Source organism: Orcinus orca, chromosome 15 (genome assembly GCF_937001465.1).
Source record: "Orcinus orca chromosome 15, mOrcOrc1.1, whole genome shotgun sequence".
Classification (NCBI taxonomy): domain Eukaryota; kingdom Metazoa; phylum Chordata; class Mammalia; order Artiodactyla; family Delphinidae; genus Orcinus; species Orcinus orca.
The window spans coordinates 39983710-40003831 of record NC_064573.1 but is presented as its reverse complement, the minus strand read 5'-3'; the positions used below and the strand labels follow the sequence as shown (position 1 = coordinate 40003831).

The 20122-nt window shown below is 39.6% G+C and overlaps 1 protein-coding gene across 4 annotated transcripts in view; it reads left to right on the top strand.

Annotated features, from left to right (window-relative positions):
* The window catches only part of MAPRE2 (microtubule associated protein RP/EB family member 2), a 162676-nt gene that overhangs the window by 74527 nt on the left and 68027 nt on the right, over positions 1–20122 (top strand). For 3 of the 4 annotated variants that reach the window (XM_049697989.1, XM_004273685.3, XM_004273684.4), the window contains one exon: positions 17159–17286. The exons of the other annotated variant lie outside the window; for it this stretch is intronic. In XM_049697989.1, coding sequence (XP_049553946.1) covers positions 17166–17286 — 121 coding nt within the window. In that variant the 5' untranslated portion in view covers positions 17159–17165. The remainder of the gene's footprint in view (positions 1–17158; positions 17287–20122) is intronic. 4 annotated transcript variants of the gene reach the window in all.

Below are 20122 nucleotides of genomic sequence, written 5' to 3'. Positions count from 1 at the left end.
AGGAGACACACGGTAACAAAATGTATTCTATAAAGAACGTGCCTTCATAGAGCTAACTTCATTAGGGCAAGAGGTAGCGGACAGACACTAAACTAACGGGATAATCACAGCTTGTGTTAGTATCACGGAGGAAAGAACAGGTGGTGGAGGAGTACCTGGAGGAGGCCACTTTAGAGTGTGGTCAGGGAGGGCTTGCTGAGAAGGTGACATTTGAGCTGAACCTGAAGCATGAGATGTAACCCATGGTGCCAAGTGCTGGGAATGACCCCTTCCTTCGCGTAAGACCTTGAGCCCCAATTATCCCTAAGGATCAACGTTGAAGCTGTCGTCCCTCATTTGTTTTTTATTATGCGAAGTTTTCAGGAAGTCACACAGCTGAGGATGAGAAGTACCTGAGGAGGAATCAGCACCACCAAGAGCACAAAATAGTTCAGAACCGGAGGTGGGGGGCACTTCTAACAAAATTTGCCCCCCACCCGGCTTTGCCTGGTATTGGTGGTGTGTTCATGCAGTCATCACATACTCTTCTGCTACGTCTTACGCACCTGGTTTTATGCAGGGGGCATTAGCAACTGAGCATGACCGCCCACCATGGTGGCAGCAGCACCCATGCCCTGAAGGGTTGACCCGAGGTCATGCGGGGTGGGGGAGGCTTGGGACTGGAAATGACTTAGGATCATGGGAGAGAGCTAAGGTCAGGGTGAGAAGGAACAGGGCCAAGTAGGGCTAGGAAAGTTAAACAGAAGGCATATGGTCCAGATCGAGTGGATGTACCCGGAGCCAAGTTGAGGAGGGGCGGGGGGACTGGGCAAAAGTTGGTGCCCTGAGGAGGCCAGCCAAGCCTGTGGCATGGGAATGAGCTCTGGGTCATTGAAGTTATTTTCAGAGCATGGACCAAGCCACTCACTGTTTGAAACAGATGGACATTTAGGCAAATGTAATCAGTTATAATCAGTTGCATTTCTGACCATATGGTGTGTGTGTGTGTGTGTGTGTGTGTGTGTGTGTGTGTGCGCGCGTGTATGTGTGCTTATGGCTTTAAACTTTTTGCTTCCGTTATACGCAGTTGAATTTCATTCATGTCCGTGAATGTTATGAATGCCACAAAAAACTTTTAGAATTCCCAAATTTCTTCACTCCTTGGATAAGAGCCAAGTTTCCAAGTCATTTCAGGGCCGTAGCAATTGACTGTTAATTCCGAATTTAAAAACCCAAACCCTTTATATGCTGGGTTTTTTTTTTTTTAACAAATCAATTAATATTTTACTTAGCATGCAATTTTAACACATTGAATAAATGAACACAAATCGTCTATGTCTTTCATCATTCAGCATGACCTCAAAATCTCAGACAAGCTAAACAGTCACTCTCTGGACCTTAGGGGGTGGAGCCATGCAGGAGTGTTTTTTTGTTTTGTAATTTATTGAAGTCTAGTTGATCTACAATGTTGTGTTAGTTTCAGGTGTACAGCATAGTGACTCCGTTATACTTATATGTGTATGCTATCTTGAAAATTGCATTTCTGTTTCATCTCCTTACAATATTGGGGGTAGCCAAGCTAAGGAGCCACCTACTGAATAGTACCTGGTGGGGTTCACACAGATAACCACAAGGCTGTTAAGTGGAGGTTGATTTTCAAGGCTAGTTAGAGAGTCTCCTTTTGCAGGCGGTTGGAGAAATCTGTTGTAATCATATTCTGTTTTTAAAAAATAGTCCTTGGAATACTTGGTGATATGGCAGGAAGGAGCTTGATCTCTGTTTTTAAAAGGAACAGTTAATGGTAGATGGGATGGACACCCTGCAAAAGGGTATTATTTTCTGTTCATTCTCTCTGGGAGATGGCAATGATTAGCTGGAGGTAGGACCTCTGTGAGACGACATGGAGCTTTGCGCCACAATTAAAAGCATTATCATCAAGCAGTGGATGATAACGAAGGGCATGTTAATAGTCGCAATGGTAGGCCGCTTGGAAGAGCCTGGAATAAGGAGCAGGCTAATGTGCCCTCTGATAAAACTCATATTTTATGCAATGTTTCTCTAAGCAGCTTAGTATTAAAGTTCTTTTACACTGGTTTTCTTCACTAGCTCTAAATGGTGAATAGCCTAATTTCGAGGAAAAATGAGTATATTTCACATCCTGTGTTTTAATAAAATATATGCATTTTATAATTGTGGGTGTATCTTGATGCTTCTCTGCTGTCCTTGTCTAAAGTTAGTACTGCACCCAGGCCTCTGCCCCCGCTGAGCTCTCTGGGGAGGGTTGGTGCCTGGAAGAGTCCGTTTTGCGTTGTCTGTCTCATCCCATAAGACAGTCGTAGAGCCCTGTAAAAATAAAACAGATGCACATCTGCCCACGGTGGCTTAAGTGTGTTATTATTACCTGAAGACAATAAATGACCCCTGAAATTCCCCTCCCAGCCCTAGAGTCCATGCAGCCATCAATTATTCCACAAGTTAAGTGGACGCCTTAATACCCAATTTTCAATGAAACTCAGTACAGTTTCCAGAATGTCTCTCCAGGGAGATTTCATCTTGTCAGTGTTTGTCTTTCAGAGACCCTCTGTGACTCCAGCTTCCCTCCATCCTGATCTCCCTCCCCAACCAAATACCGTCCCCCTGCCCCCATATTCTGGGTCGCAAATAAAGAGCAAATGATGAATCGAGAATTATCTGGAGATACTCTTTCTTTGGTGAGATGTTTAAATCCTCCCCCTCACGGTATTGAATCTGGAGAATGAATTATGCACAGCTGAAAGGCGGAGAAGTTTCTGGTTCAGGGGACACTTACCAGTTACTCCCAACGGATGCCCAGTTCATTATTAGGGACAGCCACAGGGATTTCACATCAGCCTTTTGTGAGGAGGGAGCCAGGAAGCAGACACTCACGCAGAATCTATTTCTGTTGTTACAAAGCTTTGCAGAGGAAAACTCTGACATTTAAGTGAGTGTCTGCCATTGGGACCCAATCTCTTCATCCCCCCTCAGGTTGATGAACAACTTTTGGACTTCCTTCCTTTGTCTCCATATTTAATCAGTGGGTATAAATATACACTTCTTTTCTTCAGTGTATATTTACAGGTTACTTTAGAAAGATGCCACTTGTAAGAGAAGGAAATAATTCATTTTTAGATCAGTGATTGTCTTGATCTCTTTTTAAACTCTTATCATAATACTTGTGGGTCCATAGAAGTGTTTGCAAAATGGCTATTTCTGTTAGGATGACCCCCCCCCCAAATTTCTTTCTGAGTAAAAAGCCACATTTACGAGTGTGTTTGAAATAATGCACCTCCCTTTACCTAGTATGTAGGAACAGGCCAACCTTGACAATGTTAAAAAATATGAACCAAAGAACAGCCCTGTGGGAAGGGAATTAAAGGTGAGGCCTTGACCTAGACCAAGTGTAAGTCCAGTGATTGGTAAAGAAAGTGTTCTTGTGACTCACAGGTACTTTTCCACCCTGACATATATGGAGACTTCAGAGCTGTTTTGGTCAGCAGGACATGGCTTCCTACGAAGCATTGATACCTTTAGACGTTACTTAAGAAACCACTCAGATTATAGATGATTAATGGACTTCAGAAATCCTTATGTGCCCAAGCTCAAAGATGTGTTTCCCAGGTGAAAGAAAAATGCCATTATTCTTCATACCTCTTTTCCAGTCTGTTCTTTGTTTTGTAACTGGGTAGAGGGTAGATTGCATGTGTCGGTCTTAGGCTGGTGGATTACTTCCCCCAGTGAAAATACAGATTGTTATGAGAGAGAGAGAAGAAAGATGGTCACAGACATGAGTATAGTTGTCAGTTGTCAGCGCAAAATTGTGTGAACAGAGTATATTGCCATGGGGGGGGCGGTGAATTTACAGAACATTTTATATTGAACATGAAATTTCCAGTTGTGTATAGACTCCTTTAGGGAATGAAATAAAGAAAGTAACTTAAGTCAGGGTGTGTGGGGTGGGGTGGGAGAGCGGGGGGGGTTGGCTTTTAAAGGTTCAGCTTCAAAATGCGTTTGGGGTAAATCAAAGCCAAACAGAGCCTACTTACAGAGCAGCAGACAGAAGTCAACCACTTACGGAAGGCAGTTCTTCTGCAGATGGTCGTGTCTAAACTTGGGAATTCTGGCAAACTCAGACGATAGTTGTGAAAAAAAAAATCAAAATCAAAATAGGTTCCATATGCCTCAGTCCCAAAATTAATTTCTCAAGCCCCTCTCCTTACAGCCATGCACCCAAAACAGCATCAGAGCCAGGGTCCTGAGACACCTGGTTTATTGTGAGCCCTGCTGAAAAAACACTGCGTTTTCCTCCAAATGGAGTGATCAGTCATGTTTCCCCTTAAATGTACACAGTGTGGCTGTGGTCTATTGGTAAGGGTGGGGCGGAGAGATGAAATGAATTACATAAGAAATAATTCCAGTTGAAGGGCACATATAATGCTAGCTATGACATTTTACGTGTTTGCTACATTTTGAAGAGACACTCCTCTGGAATAATGAATAAACCTTGCCCAGTTTGTTCTTGGACACAACTGTGGACTATTTTGTAACTGGTTTAGGGGCCCATGACTAGTAAGGTGGTAGAATCCATGTTTTGGTTTCCACGGTTCGGGGCTTGCCAAGTCTTTATCCAGGCTTTGTTCAGTAGGCGAACTCAAGTCTCAGTCCATAAAATTCCTTTTGTTTCAGTAGCAGAAATGTAATTTCTCATTTCTATGGCTGAGCGACTGCTGCAAGGCATAAACTTGCCGTACGTTTCCTGCCCGCACCCCCAAGTGCTGAATACAAGATTGAAATGGGGCAAAATCAACACACTGGCCCTCAGCCTGAGGCTGGCCTTTTTCTGAAGTCACATGTGTCAGTGGTCACTATCCACAGACAAGCCAGAAATACGACTTCACCTGCTCGAGGTATGAAGGGATTTTCATTTTTCTGGGTTTTTGTTTCTCTCACTTGTAAAAATAAAATATATATACATACATATATATATACACACACATACATATATATATATATATATAGAGAGAGAGAGAGAGAGAGAGAGAGAGAGAGAGAGTGCCAGCTTCCCAGAAGAGAGAGAGTGCCAGCTTCCCAGAAAGGTATTTGGACATTCACAGAAATTGTGTAAACTACATGGTGATTATTGGTTTACTTTCAAGAAGAAGCAATGGATGCAAATTCATTTTGTAAAATTTATTTTATTGAAGTATAGTTGATTTACAATGTTGTGTTAATTTCTGCTGTGCAAATTCATTTTAAAATAAAATTTCAATGCCATTTTCAAAATATGTGACCCAGAGACTGACATGCCAGAAAATTGTCCCTTACCTACTGCTCTCAGTGCTTTTGTACTTACCAGGTTTTAAACACATAGTGATCTGGTTAAAGTTCTGACTGAAAGCCACAAATAAGAGGACAGTGCTTTGACTTCCTTTTTTACAAGGATGACAATGAGAGAAATGCTTGTTCTAAAGAACAGATGTCAGGTCATCGAAGAATAAACAGTTATTTCTGTGGAAGATATAACGCTGAAGATCCAAACAGAATAAACCATGCACAGTGCATTGGCTCCTTATTCTGTAGCATTCGGTATTACCTTACCTTTCGTAGCCACTTACTTTGCTTGCCTGAGTCTCTGGAAATTACTCAGTACATTTTAAAAAAATTAATATTTCGAAGTGTTTTAATTCATACCTTCAAAAGGACTAGGAATCCTCATTTGTCAGGGAAGAATACAGTTCCTGACCAGCTCCCCTCATGGTATTTTTTTCAAGAATCAAAACGGAAGCATGGAATCACTTTAACTCTACAATGATAGAAAACTTCCTTTTGTTATCCACACAACACTTCTGAAGAATAAGCAGGGACCAGTACTTTCACCTTTATATTGTAATATAGGTTGACATCCAGGAAATTATAAGGAAATCTTCAGATTCTAGTGGATATCTACAGAAGAGCTAAGACTGTTAAACTCCACCAACCCTGAGTTTAACATTTGGAAAAATATAAATTTTCTGCTACAAACTGTTGAGTCAACTTGAATAATTTGGGCTTGAAGGTATTGAAGTTGCACCTGTAGAAAGAAAAAGTTTTCTTTTTTCTGAAGGAATTAGGGGGAGAAAAAAGTGGATGGGCAGAGCAGGAATAGAATTCTTTTTCCATGTTAGCTGCCCCCTGACTTACTAGAGGTTGGGAAGAGCACTTCCCTCTCCGCAGAGAGAGAATCAGGACTCAGCTCTCCCTCCTAAAACCTGAAGGTGCCACACATTTGGATGGGGAACTAATAAAGGGAGTGAGAGATAACCACAAAGTGAAATGAATTTAGAAGTATCTTGGTAAAATTCGGAGCAAGATCGATGATAAGAATATTCTAATCAGCATGGATGGTAAATAGAAATTAACTGTGTTGAGTCCATTGCTGTTAATTTGAAGTAGGTATGGAAATCTATTTAATGTGTTGTTAATGTTTTATTTTAGAAAATGTAAGGAACTGTTCCTAACTTTGACTGATTCACCCTTACTCTGTCCTCTATCCTAGTTTTCCCACAGGTCCCTTAACAATGGTTGTTTTTACTGCCAGGTTTCTAGGGATTGCAGTTGTGTCAGGTGGAGATGGGGATGTGGTAGAGGTTCGAGTGGTGAGTCTAGTAACTAATTAACTGGAGTATTAATAAAGCAAAAATCAGGTGCTATTCCACTGTTTACCTGGTCATCTTAATGAGCTCCTTGAAGGCAGATAATGCTTTGCTTGCTGTTGTGAGCCGACTGTCTTGATATGAAAGGATTGTTGTCCTTTGGTGAACGTTGTCAATAAAGGTGCAGAAAAGAGTGTGATTCATCGACAGAACCTGCAGCAAATGACTTGCTTCCTTGTTCTTATGGATTTTTTAAAAGCTATCATAACTCTTCTACCTGCCCTTTGGTTGTACATTTCTTTCTATTTAACCACAGAACATCTTTACTCACTTATATATGGATTATCTTTCTAAAACACAGATCTGATTGTGCCTGTCCCACTTTGCGTTTAGTTTTGTTTTTAAGTCATCTAGAGCAAAAATTTCATCTCCCAACTTGGCTTAATGCCATCTGGCACAATTCTGGGCCTTGGTGCCTCCTCCTCCATCAATACATCGCCTGGTAAAGCAAAAGCTTCTCACTACTGCCTATAGGCAAAGCCATTAGAAAAGTACGTGAACTGCCAAAAGTTATGCCAGTGTGTGAAAATTATACCAGACTGTCCAAAACACTTAAAATTTTGAATTTTTTCTGAGGTTTTATGTAATATACTTAGTTGATTTTAAAAATTGACTAGTAACTAAAAGCAAATGGTTTTGTTTACTAAGTGATAGACTAAAGAAAACAGTGGAAGTTATTAACCAAAAAATGAAAAGCGTTTTAATAATGTTATGGAAAAGCAGTTACTGTAGTCACATTATCTGGGATGTCAGTGACATGAATTTTTTTAGATCTTCAGGGCAAGAGAATCTAGAGACAAGGGTGCTTCTGGGGATGGGTGGATATTTATTTTTATACCTATATGTGACCGCCTGGAGGGGTGGGATAGGGAGGGTGGGAGGGAGGGAGATGCAAGAGGGAAGAGATATGGGAACATATGTATATATATAACTGATTCACTTTGTTATAAAGCAGAAACTAACACACCATTGTAAAGCAATTATACCCCAATAAAGATGTTAAAAAAAAAAAAGTAGGCAAAGCAATATGTAGAAAAATCGAGAAATTAAAACATGTTAACAATTAAAAAATAATAATAATAAAATCTTTACTTAGCACTTTAAGTAAAAAGCAGATTTTTGTTGCTTTAGGATTAATAAGAATTCCAAACACAACTGTTTCATAAAGTATAGATTTTTGTGTAAAACCCATAAGACTAGATTTTTCTGTCCTATATAGTCGTGCTTAAAAATATTATCTCTAAATACCATTTGTGACCAAAGGAATAAGGAGTCCTTGGAGAAATGACTGGTTTTAGGTCTAAGGCAGCAAAGGTACAAGTCAAGCCTGAAGCATTTTGTCATACCAGAAAGCAGGGAAGTTAGCAAAGACTACTAGGATCTTCTCAAAAGAACCTAGAAACCAGTTTGAATAAAGGCATAAACTGCATTGGATTGAAACGTATCAAATGTGTTTAAATCCATGAGTTCATAATTACACTTAAAAAATAAAAACCTCATTGGTCGTGTTTGGAGAATATTAGGAACTTACCTCATTGTTTTGAAAATCTGTAAATAAAAGGAAAGAATCGGGCATCTATCTTGCCTTTCCTATATGCTCAGTATCTCAAAGGGCAAATTTCTGTTTGTAGAATTATTCTAGCTAATAAATCAAGAATGAATAGAAGAAAAGAGAGAGGATTCAAATAAACAAAATAAGAAATGAAAGAGGAGAAATAACAACCAATACTGCAGAAATACAAAAAATCATAAGAGAATAGTATGAACAATTATATGCCACCAGATTGGACAACCTAGAAGAAATGGACAAGTTTCTAGAAACATACAGCTCACCCAAACTGAATCAAGAAGAAGTAGATAATTTGAACAGACCGATCACTAGAAGTTAAATAGAATCTGTAATTTAAAAAACTCCCTGAAAAAACAAGTCCAGGACCAGATGTCTTCACTGGGGAATTCTACCAAACATGCAAAAAAGAACTTATACTGATCCTTCACAGATTCTTCCAAAAGACTGAAGAAGAGGGAACACTCCCTAAGTCATTCTATGAAACCACCATCACCCTGATGCCAAAACCAGACAAAGACACTACCAAAAAAGAAAATTACAGGCCAATATCTTTGATGAATGTAGATGCGGAAATCCTCAACAATATATAGCAAACTGGATCCAACAACACATGAAAAGGATCATACACCATGATCAAGTTGGATTCATCCTAGGGTCATGAGGATGGTTCAACATGTGCAAATCAATTAGTGTGATACACCACATCGACAAAAGAAAAGACAAAAACCACATGATCATTTCAATAGATGCAGGGAAAGTATTTGATAAAATTCAACATCCATTCATGATAAAAACTCTCACCTAAATGGGTATAGAGGGAACGTATTTCAACATAATAGAAGCTATTTATGACAAACCCACAGCCAACATGATACTCAACAGTGAAAAGCTGAAAACCTTTCCACTAAATTCTGGAACAAGGCAAGGATGCCCACTCTCACCACTTCTATTCAACATAGTATTGGAAGGCCTAGCCACAGCAGTTGGACAAGAAAAAGAAATAAAAGTCCAAATTGGAAGGGAAGTGATAAAATTGTCATTATATGCAGATGACATGAAACTCTCTATAGAAAACCCTAAAGACTCCACACAAAAACTATTAGAACTGATAAACAAATTCAGCAAGGTATCAGGATACAAGATTTATATACAGAAATCTGTTGTGCTTTTTTACAGTAATAATGAAGTATCAGAAAGAGAAAGAAAAAAAAATCCCTTTTAAAACTGCATCAAAAATAAAAAGACTTAGGAATAAAACTGACCAAGGAGGTTAGAGACTTACAGGCTAAGAACTATAAAACATTGATAAAGGAAATTGAAGATTATTCAAAGAAATGGAAAGGTAGCTCATGCTCTTGGATTGGAAGAATTAATATTGTTAAAATGGCCATACTACCCAAAGCAATCTACAGATTTAATGCCATCCCTATCAAATTACCCATGACATTTTTCACACAACTAGAACAAATAATCCTAAAACTTATATGGAACCACAAAAGACCCAGAATTGCCAAAGCAATCCTGAGGAAAAAGAACAAAGCTGGAGGCATAACCCTCATGGATTTCAGACAATACTACAAAGCTACAGTAATCAAAACAGTGTGGTATTGGCACAAAAGCAGACATATGGATCAATGGAACAGAATAGAGAGCCCAGAAATAAACCCACATACCTACGGTTAACTAGTGTTCGACAAAGGAGGCAAGAATATAAAATGGAGAAAAGACAGTCTCTTCAGCAAGTGGTGTTAGGAAAGCTGAACAGCCGCATGTAAATTAGTGAAGTTAGAACACTCTCTTACACCATACACAAAAATAAAGTCGGACTTTCCTGGTGGCGCAGTGGTTAAGAATCTGCCTGCCAATGCAGGGGACACGGGTTCAAGCCCTGGTCCAGGAAGATCCCACATGCCACAGAGCAACTAAGCCCGTGTGCCACCACTACTGAGCCTGTGCTCTAGAGCCTGCGAGCCACAACTACTGAGCCCACGTGCCACAACTACTGAAGCCCATGCACCTAGAGCCTGTACTTTGCAACAAGAGAAGCCACTGCGATGAGAAGCCCGTGCACCACAACAAAGAGTAGGCCCCGCTCACCACAATTAGAAAAAGCCCACACACAGCAACAAAGACCCAACGCAGCCAAAAATAAATAAATAAATTTATAAAAAATAAATAAACCCAAGATGGCTTAAAGACTTAAATATAAGATGTGACACTATAAAGCTCTTAGAAGAGAACATAGGCAAAACATTCTCTGACATAAATCGTAGCAATACCTTCTTAGATCAGTCTCCTAAGGTAATAGAAGTAAAAGCAAAAATAAACAAATGGGACCTAATCAAACTTATAAGCTTTTGCACAGCAAAGGAAACCATAAACAAAACGAAAATACAATGGGAGAAAAGATTTGCAAACAATGCAACTGACAAGGGCTTAATTTCCTAAATATACAAACAGCTCATGTAGCTCAATATCAAAAAACAAACAACCCAATACAAAATGAGCAGAAGATCTAAATAGACATTTCTCCAAAGAAGACATATAGATGGCCAATAGGCACATGAAAAGATGTTCAACATCGTTCATTATTAGAGAAATGCAAGTCAAAACTACAATTAGGTACCACCTCACACTGGTCAGAATGGCCATCAACAAGAAGTCTACAAATAATAAATGCTGGACAGGGTGTAGGGGAAAGGGAACCCTCCTACACTGTTGGTGGGAATGTAAATTGGTGCAGCCACTATGGAGAACAATATGGAGGTTCCTTAAAAAACTAAAAATAAAGTTACCATATGATCCAGCAGTAACACTCCTGGGCATATATCCAGGAAAGAGGAAAACTCTAATTCGAAAAGATCCATGGACCCCATTGTTCATAGCAGCACTACTTATAATAGCCAAGACATGGAAGCAACCTAAGTGTCCATCGACAGGTGTGTGTGTGTGTGTGTGTGTGTGTGTGTGTGTGTGTGTGTGTATAAAATGAAATATCACTCAGCCATAAAAAATGAAATAATGCCATTTGCAGCAACATGGATGGATCTAGAGATTATCACACTAAGTGGAGTAAGTCTGACAGAGAAAGACAAATATCACATGATGTCACTTACATGTGGAATCTAAAAAAAAAAAATGCAACTGAACTTATTTACAAAACAGAAACATACTCACAGACATGGAAAACAAACTCATGGTTACCAAAGGGAAAAGGGGCAGGGGGAGGGATAAATTAGGAGTTTGGGATTAACATGTACACACCAGTAAGTATAAAATAGATAAACGACAGGGACCTACTGTAGAGCACAGGGAAATATATTCAATAACTTGAAATAACCTATAATGGAAAAGAATCTGAAAAGAATACATAGGGATATATATGTATGTATGTATGACTGAATCACTTTGATGTATACAACATTATAAATCAACTATACTTCAATTTAAGAAAAAAGAATGAATAATAGAATATCACTTTGAAGTCTCTAAAGAGTTGTTGGACCTAGGCAGATACCATCAATGGCTAACTATATCACTTAAGGAGTCAATCAGACAGTATGTGTCTCCTGATGGAAGTTGAAACACTGCATGAAATAGTCTTGCCCCAGGCAGTCTACCGGAAAAAGAATTCAGAATAATGATAGTAAGGTTGATCCGAAATCTTGGAGATAGAATGGACAATAGAATGGACAAAATGCAAGAATCAGTTAACAAGGACCTAGAAGAACTAAAGATGAAACAAGCAACGATGAACAACACAATAAATGAAATTAAAAGTACTCTAGATGGGATCAATAGCAGAATAACTGAGGCAGAAGAACGGATAAGTGACCTGGAAGATAAAATAGTGGAAATAACTACTGCAGAGCAGAATAAAGAAAAAAGAATGAAAAGAACTGAGGACAGTCTCAGAGACCTCTGGGACAACATTAAACGCACCAACATTCGAATTATAGGGGTTCCAGAAGAAGAAGAGAAAAAGAAAGGGACTGAGAAAATATTTGAAGAGATTATAGTTGAAAACTTCCCTAATATGGGAAAGGAACTAGTTAATCAAGTCCAGGAAGCACAGAGAGTCCCATACAGGATAAATCCAAGGAGAAATACGCCAAGACACATATTAATCAAACTGTCAAAAATTAAATACAAAGAAAACATATTAAAAGCAGCAAGGGAAAAACAACAAATAACACACAAGGGAATCCCCATAAGGTTAACAGCTGATCTTTCAGCAGAAACTCTGCAAGCCAGAAGGGAGTGGCAGGACATATTGAAAGTGTTGAAGGAGAAAAACCTGCAACCAAGATTACTCTACCCAGCAAGGATCTCATTCAGATTTGATGGAGAAATTAAAACCTTTACAGACAAGCAAAAGCTGAGAGAGTTCAGCACCACCAAACCAGCTCTACAACAACTGCTAAAGGAACTTCTCTAGGCAAGAAACACAAAAGAAGGAAAAGACCTACAATAACAAACCCCAAACAATTAAGAAAATGGGAATGGGAACACACATATCGATAATTACCTTAAATGTAAATGGACTAAATGCTCCCACCAAAAGACACAGATTGGCTGAATGGATACAAAAACAAGACCCATATATTTGCTGTCTACAAGAGACCCACTTCAGACCTAGAGACACATACAGACTGAAAGTAAGGGGATGGAAAAAGGTATTTCATGCAAATGGAAACCAAAAGAAAGCTGGAGTAGCAATCCTCATATAAGTTATATATATATATATATATATATATATATATATATGTAGTTTGCTTGAGTGCAGTGTTTTTTGTTTTCTGTACTGAATTCATTAGCATGGGTCGGTATAAAATTTAGCATAGGTCAATATGTAATTTGTAAACTAATAAGGTCTTAAAGTGAGGAATTAAGTCTTTTAAATTTAATTATTTATTGTAAAGAGCAGAATAGCATACATAAACAGGTGCCTAAGGAAAACTTGTATTCTAATATGGAACTCTCATGAACACCTTTCTTTTTTTCTTCTAACGGTATGATAGTAGGCCATTTGATTATTTTTATGGCTTTAACTTTACAACAATGAAATATTCGTAAATTTTAAAAAGTATTTTTCTTTATTTGATGCGGGTGGGATACTGGAGAAATGAAAGGTCAAACATCTATTGAGGATTCCATACTTGTCTATATATTGTGTACTTTTATTTCAAGAACTGATTTAAAATTCCTAAAAGGATGCTATAATAAGTTATTATGCCATTTTACAGACTGAATTAAGTGAATTTCAGGGAGGTATGAAACTTGCCTAAGGCTATCCAGCTACCAAGTGGTAGAAGTGAGAATTAAATCCAGGTATATCTATAAAAAAAAATAAAAAAAAAATAAAAAAAAAATAAAAAAAAAAAAGAAGGCGAGGGCAGCACCAGGGTATGGGGTTGTTAGTTTTATAGGGGTGAGTAATTTCATACGCTGATGAGTGGGAGGAGTATTCCAGCTATTTTGGGGAAGGGGTGGGGATTTCTAGGAATTGAGCCACCGCCCACTTTTTGACCTTTATGGTCATCCTTGGAACTGTCGTGGCACCTGTGGGTGTGTCGCTTAGCTTGCTGATGTAAAAAAAAAAAAAAGAAATAGTCTTGTCCCCTCTCCTCCATTAGAACTTGAATCAGAGCAAGCTTCTAGGTCAAATTACCAGTTTCTGGGAATACAAGGGAGAGAGGAATATGTTAAAAGGCACCAATGGGATGCAGCGAGAAAAATCTAGATTGTGGAAATTCTACAAGACAAACAACCCATTCCTTCAACAACAGTTTTTTTAAATGCAAGGGAAATATTAGAAATGGAGAAGAAACCTATAGATAAAAGAAAGTACATATCAAAGAATCACAATGTATGAATCTTATTTGAATTCAGATTCAAACAAATTGAAACAATTATAATGCATATTTGATGGTATTAAGAAATTTTATTTTTAGGTGTGATAATGCTGTTGTTTTGTTTTCTTTTTAATGTCCTTATCTTTTAGAGACACATACAAAAATACTTAGAGGTGAGACCATATAATGCTTGGCATTTACTTCAAAGTAATCTGGCTTGGGAGATGGAGGGTGGGAGGATGGGAGTGTTGATGGGAATATAAATGAAACAAGATTGGCCAAGTATAGATAATTGTTGAAACCAAGAAGTGAACACAAATGATTTGTTATTCTGTTCTCTCTCCTTTTGCATATATCAGAAAACTTTCAAAATAGAAGTGTATATATATATACACACATTTTATAAAAAATTATGTGTGGTATAATTGTACAAAATTAGTAAAATTGCAAAATTTCAACCAGGTTTAAATATTAAAAAGAATTTGTTACCACTGTACACCTATTAGAACGGCCAAAATCCAAAATACCGACAATACCAAATTTTGGTGAGGATATGAAGCAATAGGAACTTTCCTTTATTTATTTATTTTTTTATTTTATTTTATTTTTTGGCTGCGTTGGGTCCCCGCTATTGCGCGTGGGCCCCCTCCAGCTGCGACGAGTGGGGGCCACCCTTCGCCGCTGGTGCGCAGGCCTCCCACCGTGGTGGTCTCCCCTGCTGCAGAGCACGGGCTCCAGGTGCGCGGGCCCAGCAGTCGTGGCTCACGGGCTTCAGAGCGCAGGCGCACGGGCCTAGTTGCTCCGTGGCATGCGGGATCCCCCCCAGACCAGGGATCGATCCTGTGTCCCGTGCACCGGTGGGTGGATTCTCAACCACTGCGCCACCAGGGAAGTCCCAGAACTTTCTTTTTTTTTTAATGTTCATAATGACTTTATTTATAATAGCCCCAAACTGTAAACAACCCAAATGTCCATCAACAGGTAAATGAATAAACAAACTCAATATATACATACAATGGAGCACTACTCAGCAATGAAAAGGTGTGAACTACTGATATACAGTGCAGCATGGATCTCACGGTTTTATGAAAGAAGCCATACAAATGTATATACTATGTGATTCTATTTATAGAAAATTCTAGAAAATGCAAACTAGTCTATAGTAACTTTCATTCATTGCTGTTGGGAATGCAAAATGGTGCAGCGACTTTGCAAGACAGTTTGGTAATTTCTTATAAAATTGAATATACTCTTACCATTGCAACCCATTAGTCATGCTGTTTGGTATTGACCCAAATGAATGAAAACTTATAAAAACCTGCACATGGATATTTATAGCAGCTTTATTCATAATTGCCAAAACTTGATGGCAACCAAGATGTCTTTCAGTAGGTGAGTGGTACATTGAGACAGTGCCGTATTATTCAGCGCTAAAAAGAAGTGAGCTCTCAAGCCATGAAAAGGCATGGAGGCACTTTAAATGTGCATTACTGAAGGAAGCCAGTCTGTGGTTCCAACTATGCAACATTCTGGAAAAGGTAAAACTATGGAGACATTAAAAGAAATCAGTGTTTTCCAGGAATGGTGGGAGGGAGGGATGAATCAGCAGAACACAGAGGATTTTTAGGGCACTGAAGCTATTCTGTTTGGTACTACAGTGGTGGATACACGGCACTGTACATTCGTCACAGCCTGCACAATGTATAACACCAAGAGTGAACCTAATGTAAACTATGGAACCTGGGTGATAATGTATCATTGTAGGTTCACCAATTTTAACACGTGCCAGCCGGTTGGGGAGATTGGAGGGGGGCAGTGGAGGACAGGGGGGTATGTGGGAAAACTCTGTACATTCCACTCAATTTTGCAGTGAACCTAAAGCTGCTCTAAAAAAATAAAGTTTATTAATTAAGAAAAGGAGACCAATTACACCAAACTCTAGCTATCAAAGCATTTTAAGCAAAACAAACCTTTTCTGTTACCTTTTCTATGGCCAATGTGTGCTCCTCCTGCGAAATGTTGGGGGAAATAGTAAGTGTTATGAAATGGTCAGAAGGAGTATATTAACAATCATAGCTGAAAGGAAGACTTGTGCAGTCAGGCAGGACTTCCAGATTATCCAAATACTTTTTGTATATATATTTTTTCAAGGCTTTATCCAAAGCTTTTAGAGACTGATAGAGACTATCAGGCGAGGACTTTTCTTCTTCTTCTTTTTTTTTTAATAAATTTATTTATTTATTTTTGGCTGTGTTTGGTCTTCGTTGCTGCACGCAGGCTTTCTCTAGTTGCGGCGAGTGGGGGCTACTCTTCATTGCGGTGCGCGGGCTTCTCATTGTGGTGGCTTCTCTTGTTGCGGAGCATGGGCTCTAGGCACGCGGGCTTCTGTAGTTGTGGCATGTGGGCTCAGTAGTTGTGGCGCACGGGCTTAGCTGCTCCGCGGCATATGGGATCTTCCCGGACCAGGGCTAGAACCCATGTCCCCCGCATTGGCAGGTGGATTCTTAACCACTGTGCCACCAGGGAAGTCCCAAGGATTTTTTTTCTAATGGAGTGTATTTGTAACCTGTTTCTAAAGTGAATTTCCTTTTCTCTAAAGCTGATAAAAAATATTCACTTTTTTTTTTTTTTTTTGCCTGGGCCGCACGGCTCATGGGATCTTAGTTCCCCATCCAGGGATAGAACCCAGGCCCTTAGCAGTCAGAGCGTGGGGTCCTAACCACTGGACCACCAGGGAATTCCCCAACTTACCTTCTAAGTGACTCACTAAATTACATGAGAGATTAGGAATCTCAGAACCTGAAAAACATTTGAGTCAAGTTGAGGGAGACAAAAAATGATCCTGCACGAACAATATATGAGATTTAACCATATTATAGCAAACACGTAGAACAGAGACAAAGGGACGAGAAAGGGCTTAGCCAGAGCAGGACTTTTACAAGCCTTAGAGTTCTGTCAGGGATCCAGAGCTTGAATGGATGTCTGTCATCTTTCTGAGTTACTTTTTTCCTTGTAGGTAAATAAACTTTGTTTGTTTTTTCTAGCTGGGGAATGGCAGTCAACGTGTATTCTACCTCGATAACCCAGGAGACTATGAGCCGACATGACATCATTGCCTGGGTTAATGACATAGTGTCTCTAAACTACACGAAAGTGGAACAGCTTTGTTCAGGTAAGAGACCCTTTTAAGTATTTACATAAACGTTTACTCCCTATCGTGTGGAATGGGATTCTATGGACCACAGATGATGTATTTTGGATAGGAAAAAATATATGTATCCGTATTGATATATAATTAAAGGGGGAAAGCCCAGATATAATTGAAGAACATATGGGGAAAATGATGGCCACCTAAGAGCATCGAGCCTCCACGGCACATGTTATGAATGGTCTCGCTTAAGCTCTGTAACTGGTCTCCCAGCCTCTTCTCCGTCACCCGCTGTCAGCCACCACATGTCTCCTCCTAATATGCAGATTGGGTCCTGCAACACCTCTCCTTAAAAACCTTCCAGGCTGTACATTGTCCTTCCTACAGGATAAAATCCACTCCTTGATGTGGCTGATAAGGTCCTTTCTGTTCTGGCTGCAACGCATCTCCTTGGTGTCATCATCCTCCACATCTCTCTCCCCTGTGCCTCAGTCCCACAAAATACTCTTTGTTCCCTAAAGACTCCTTCCCTTTTGCGTCCCACAGCTTTTTTCCAGGCTCCCTTTGCCCTTCTTTTCATTTGCAGTAAAATCTCATTCACACTTTAAAATCCAACTCGGTTGTCACCCGCCCCCCCCGAAGGGTTCCCCAGATCTCCCAGGCTCCACAGTGTTCATGGAGCGCTGTGCCCACCCTTGCAGAATAATGCATGCCACACTGTGTTGGAAGGTCCAGCTCTTACTCCCCCGAAGGTACCCAGAGCCCTTGAGGACAGGACTGTGTTTCATCCTTTGTCATGTGTCTGCGGTGGCACCCTGCCTGCCTGCTATAAAGTAGGTCTGCAGGAAATGCGTATTAAGCTAAACTTGTTTTAAAAAAAAAAAGATTTGACTTTAATGATAAAGTAGGGGCTTGTTAAAGAACATGTCACTAGTAAAATAATTCATTCTTAGGTTAGAGTATTTATCAAAGAAATAGTCTTCCTTTGGGAACAGGAAGTATTTTCTTCTTGTGAACTAACAGGTAAGAGATTTCCTCTCTGCCTCTGGCTCTGACCGGATATGGTGTTACTAGAAACTATTACTGAAATGTATTCATGTGAAATCCCACGAGACACGATAGGTGCAAAATAGTCATCAGATAGAGCTGGTGCAGTGGTGTTGGGGCAGCAGAAGGGCGTTCTGCTGGCTTTCTCAGTGGGTCGCGTGTAGAAGGATTTCATGCGGTGCCGTCAGAATTTGGAGCGCCCGCACTAGTCACTCTCCGATGTGCCCGAATCCAACCCCCCAGTGAATACACTCTCCGTTCTCCACATCTAGACTGGATTAGAATCGACTAGCGGACAAACTTCCCATCTGCTGACACCTCTTCTCCCATCACCATTTTCTCACGAGCAAGACTGTGAGGGTGGCCAGAACCTAGGCATTGCCTCACCCACCCTTTCTGCGCCCAGGCCTCTAATATCAATACTGTGATTTGTGAGGTCAATAATGGATGCTAACCGGCCAGTTCTTTGCCCTGCAGTACGAGCTAGAGAAAAGCTGACTTAGAATATGATGACACCCCAGGTATGTGTTGTTGGCCTCTCGAAATGACTTCTAAAAGTTACTGACAGAAACAGCCCCTGTTGCACGCTCCTCAACTGCAAATCTCCACTCAGTCAAGTTTTCTGGTGCCGTTCTTGCTGTACATCTGGAGCTCTCTAATATTTTATTTTTAATTTGCTGGAGGGAAATGCAACCCAGAGTGTTTTCTGTTATTAGCCATCCCTTTTCTGTTAATAGCAAGTACCACTTTATATTGTACTTGTGGGTCTGTTTCTCCATACGGCCTGACACATACTCTTCCGTCAGAAATGGTCATATTGGGATGAATGAAAATCAGTTGGAAACTGCTGTGGGGCAAAGACAAAACTGTGTATCTTTCCCATAAAGTGGCTGTATGTACCTGTGGATAAGGGTCATGGGGTTGGTTATCAAAGAAAAAGAGACACAGGAAGGAAGGAGATAAGAAAAAGAGTCATAGAGAAAATCGCCAGTCATGGGTCTAAAGTGTTGAAGGAGCCCATGAGGAGCTTCCTATGTAATGCACTTGGGGAGTTTTTGCTGACAAATGAAATGAGAAGCAAATTCGAATTTTTAGATACAGCAGTAATAAATGCTGGAGTGTATGTGTGCATATGTATGTGTGTGTATGTGTGTGTACCTATTATTTATATAAATATGTAAAATTTCTTTGCATATCTTTCAAATTTCACATAAGCCAAATCCAACAAAAATTTTGGTAGCATCTGTGAAGAGTTCTTGTACAGTTTCCTTAAAGAAAGCATTGGTGTGCATTTTATAGTCGTATGTAGCTATGTTGCTATCCAGCGTGGCTTGATGAAACCTGTAGAAACCATTTTGATCATGAGAATAGATAATTTCCGTTAGGATAACTCACTAGTTACCTAAGGTTACAAGGTTGATGGTTCAGAAGAATATTTAAATATATATTTATTTAAATTATATTTAAAGGTTCCTTTCTTTATTGAAATACTTTCTTTTGTTTGTCTTGGTTTTTTGTTTTTTGGATATTTTTTTGTTTTTTTGTGGGTTTTTTTGGCTCAAAAACATGTCAGTGTCCACAGTAGAGAGACATGTCTTTTATTTTCGGCAGTAGTTTCATCCGAGTGTGAACTGCGGCCCATGTGCATTTATAATCTTCTGAGAAGCTGCTTAAGAATGCAGGTTCTTGGGTTCATTCACCTTCTAAATCAGTGTCTCTGGATGTGTGAAGCCTAAAGTGTGCATTCTAACAAGCATCCCAAGTACTTCTGTGCTGCAGCCAAGAGCTTGCAGTGCATCTTAGAGAAACTCCA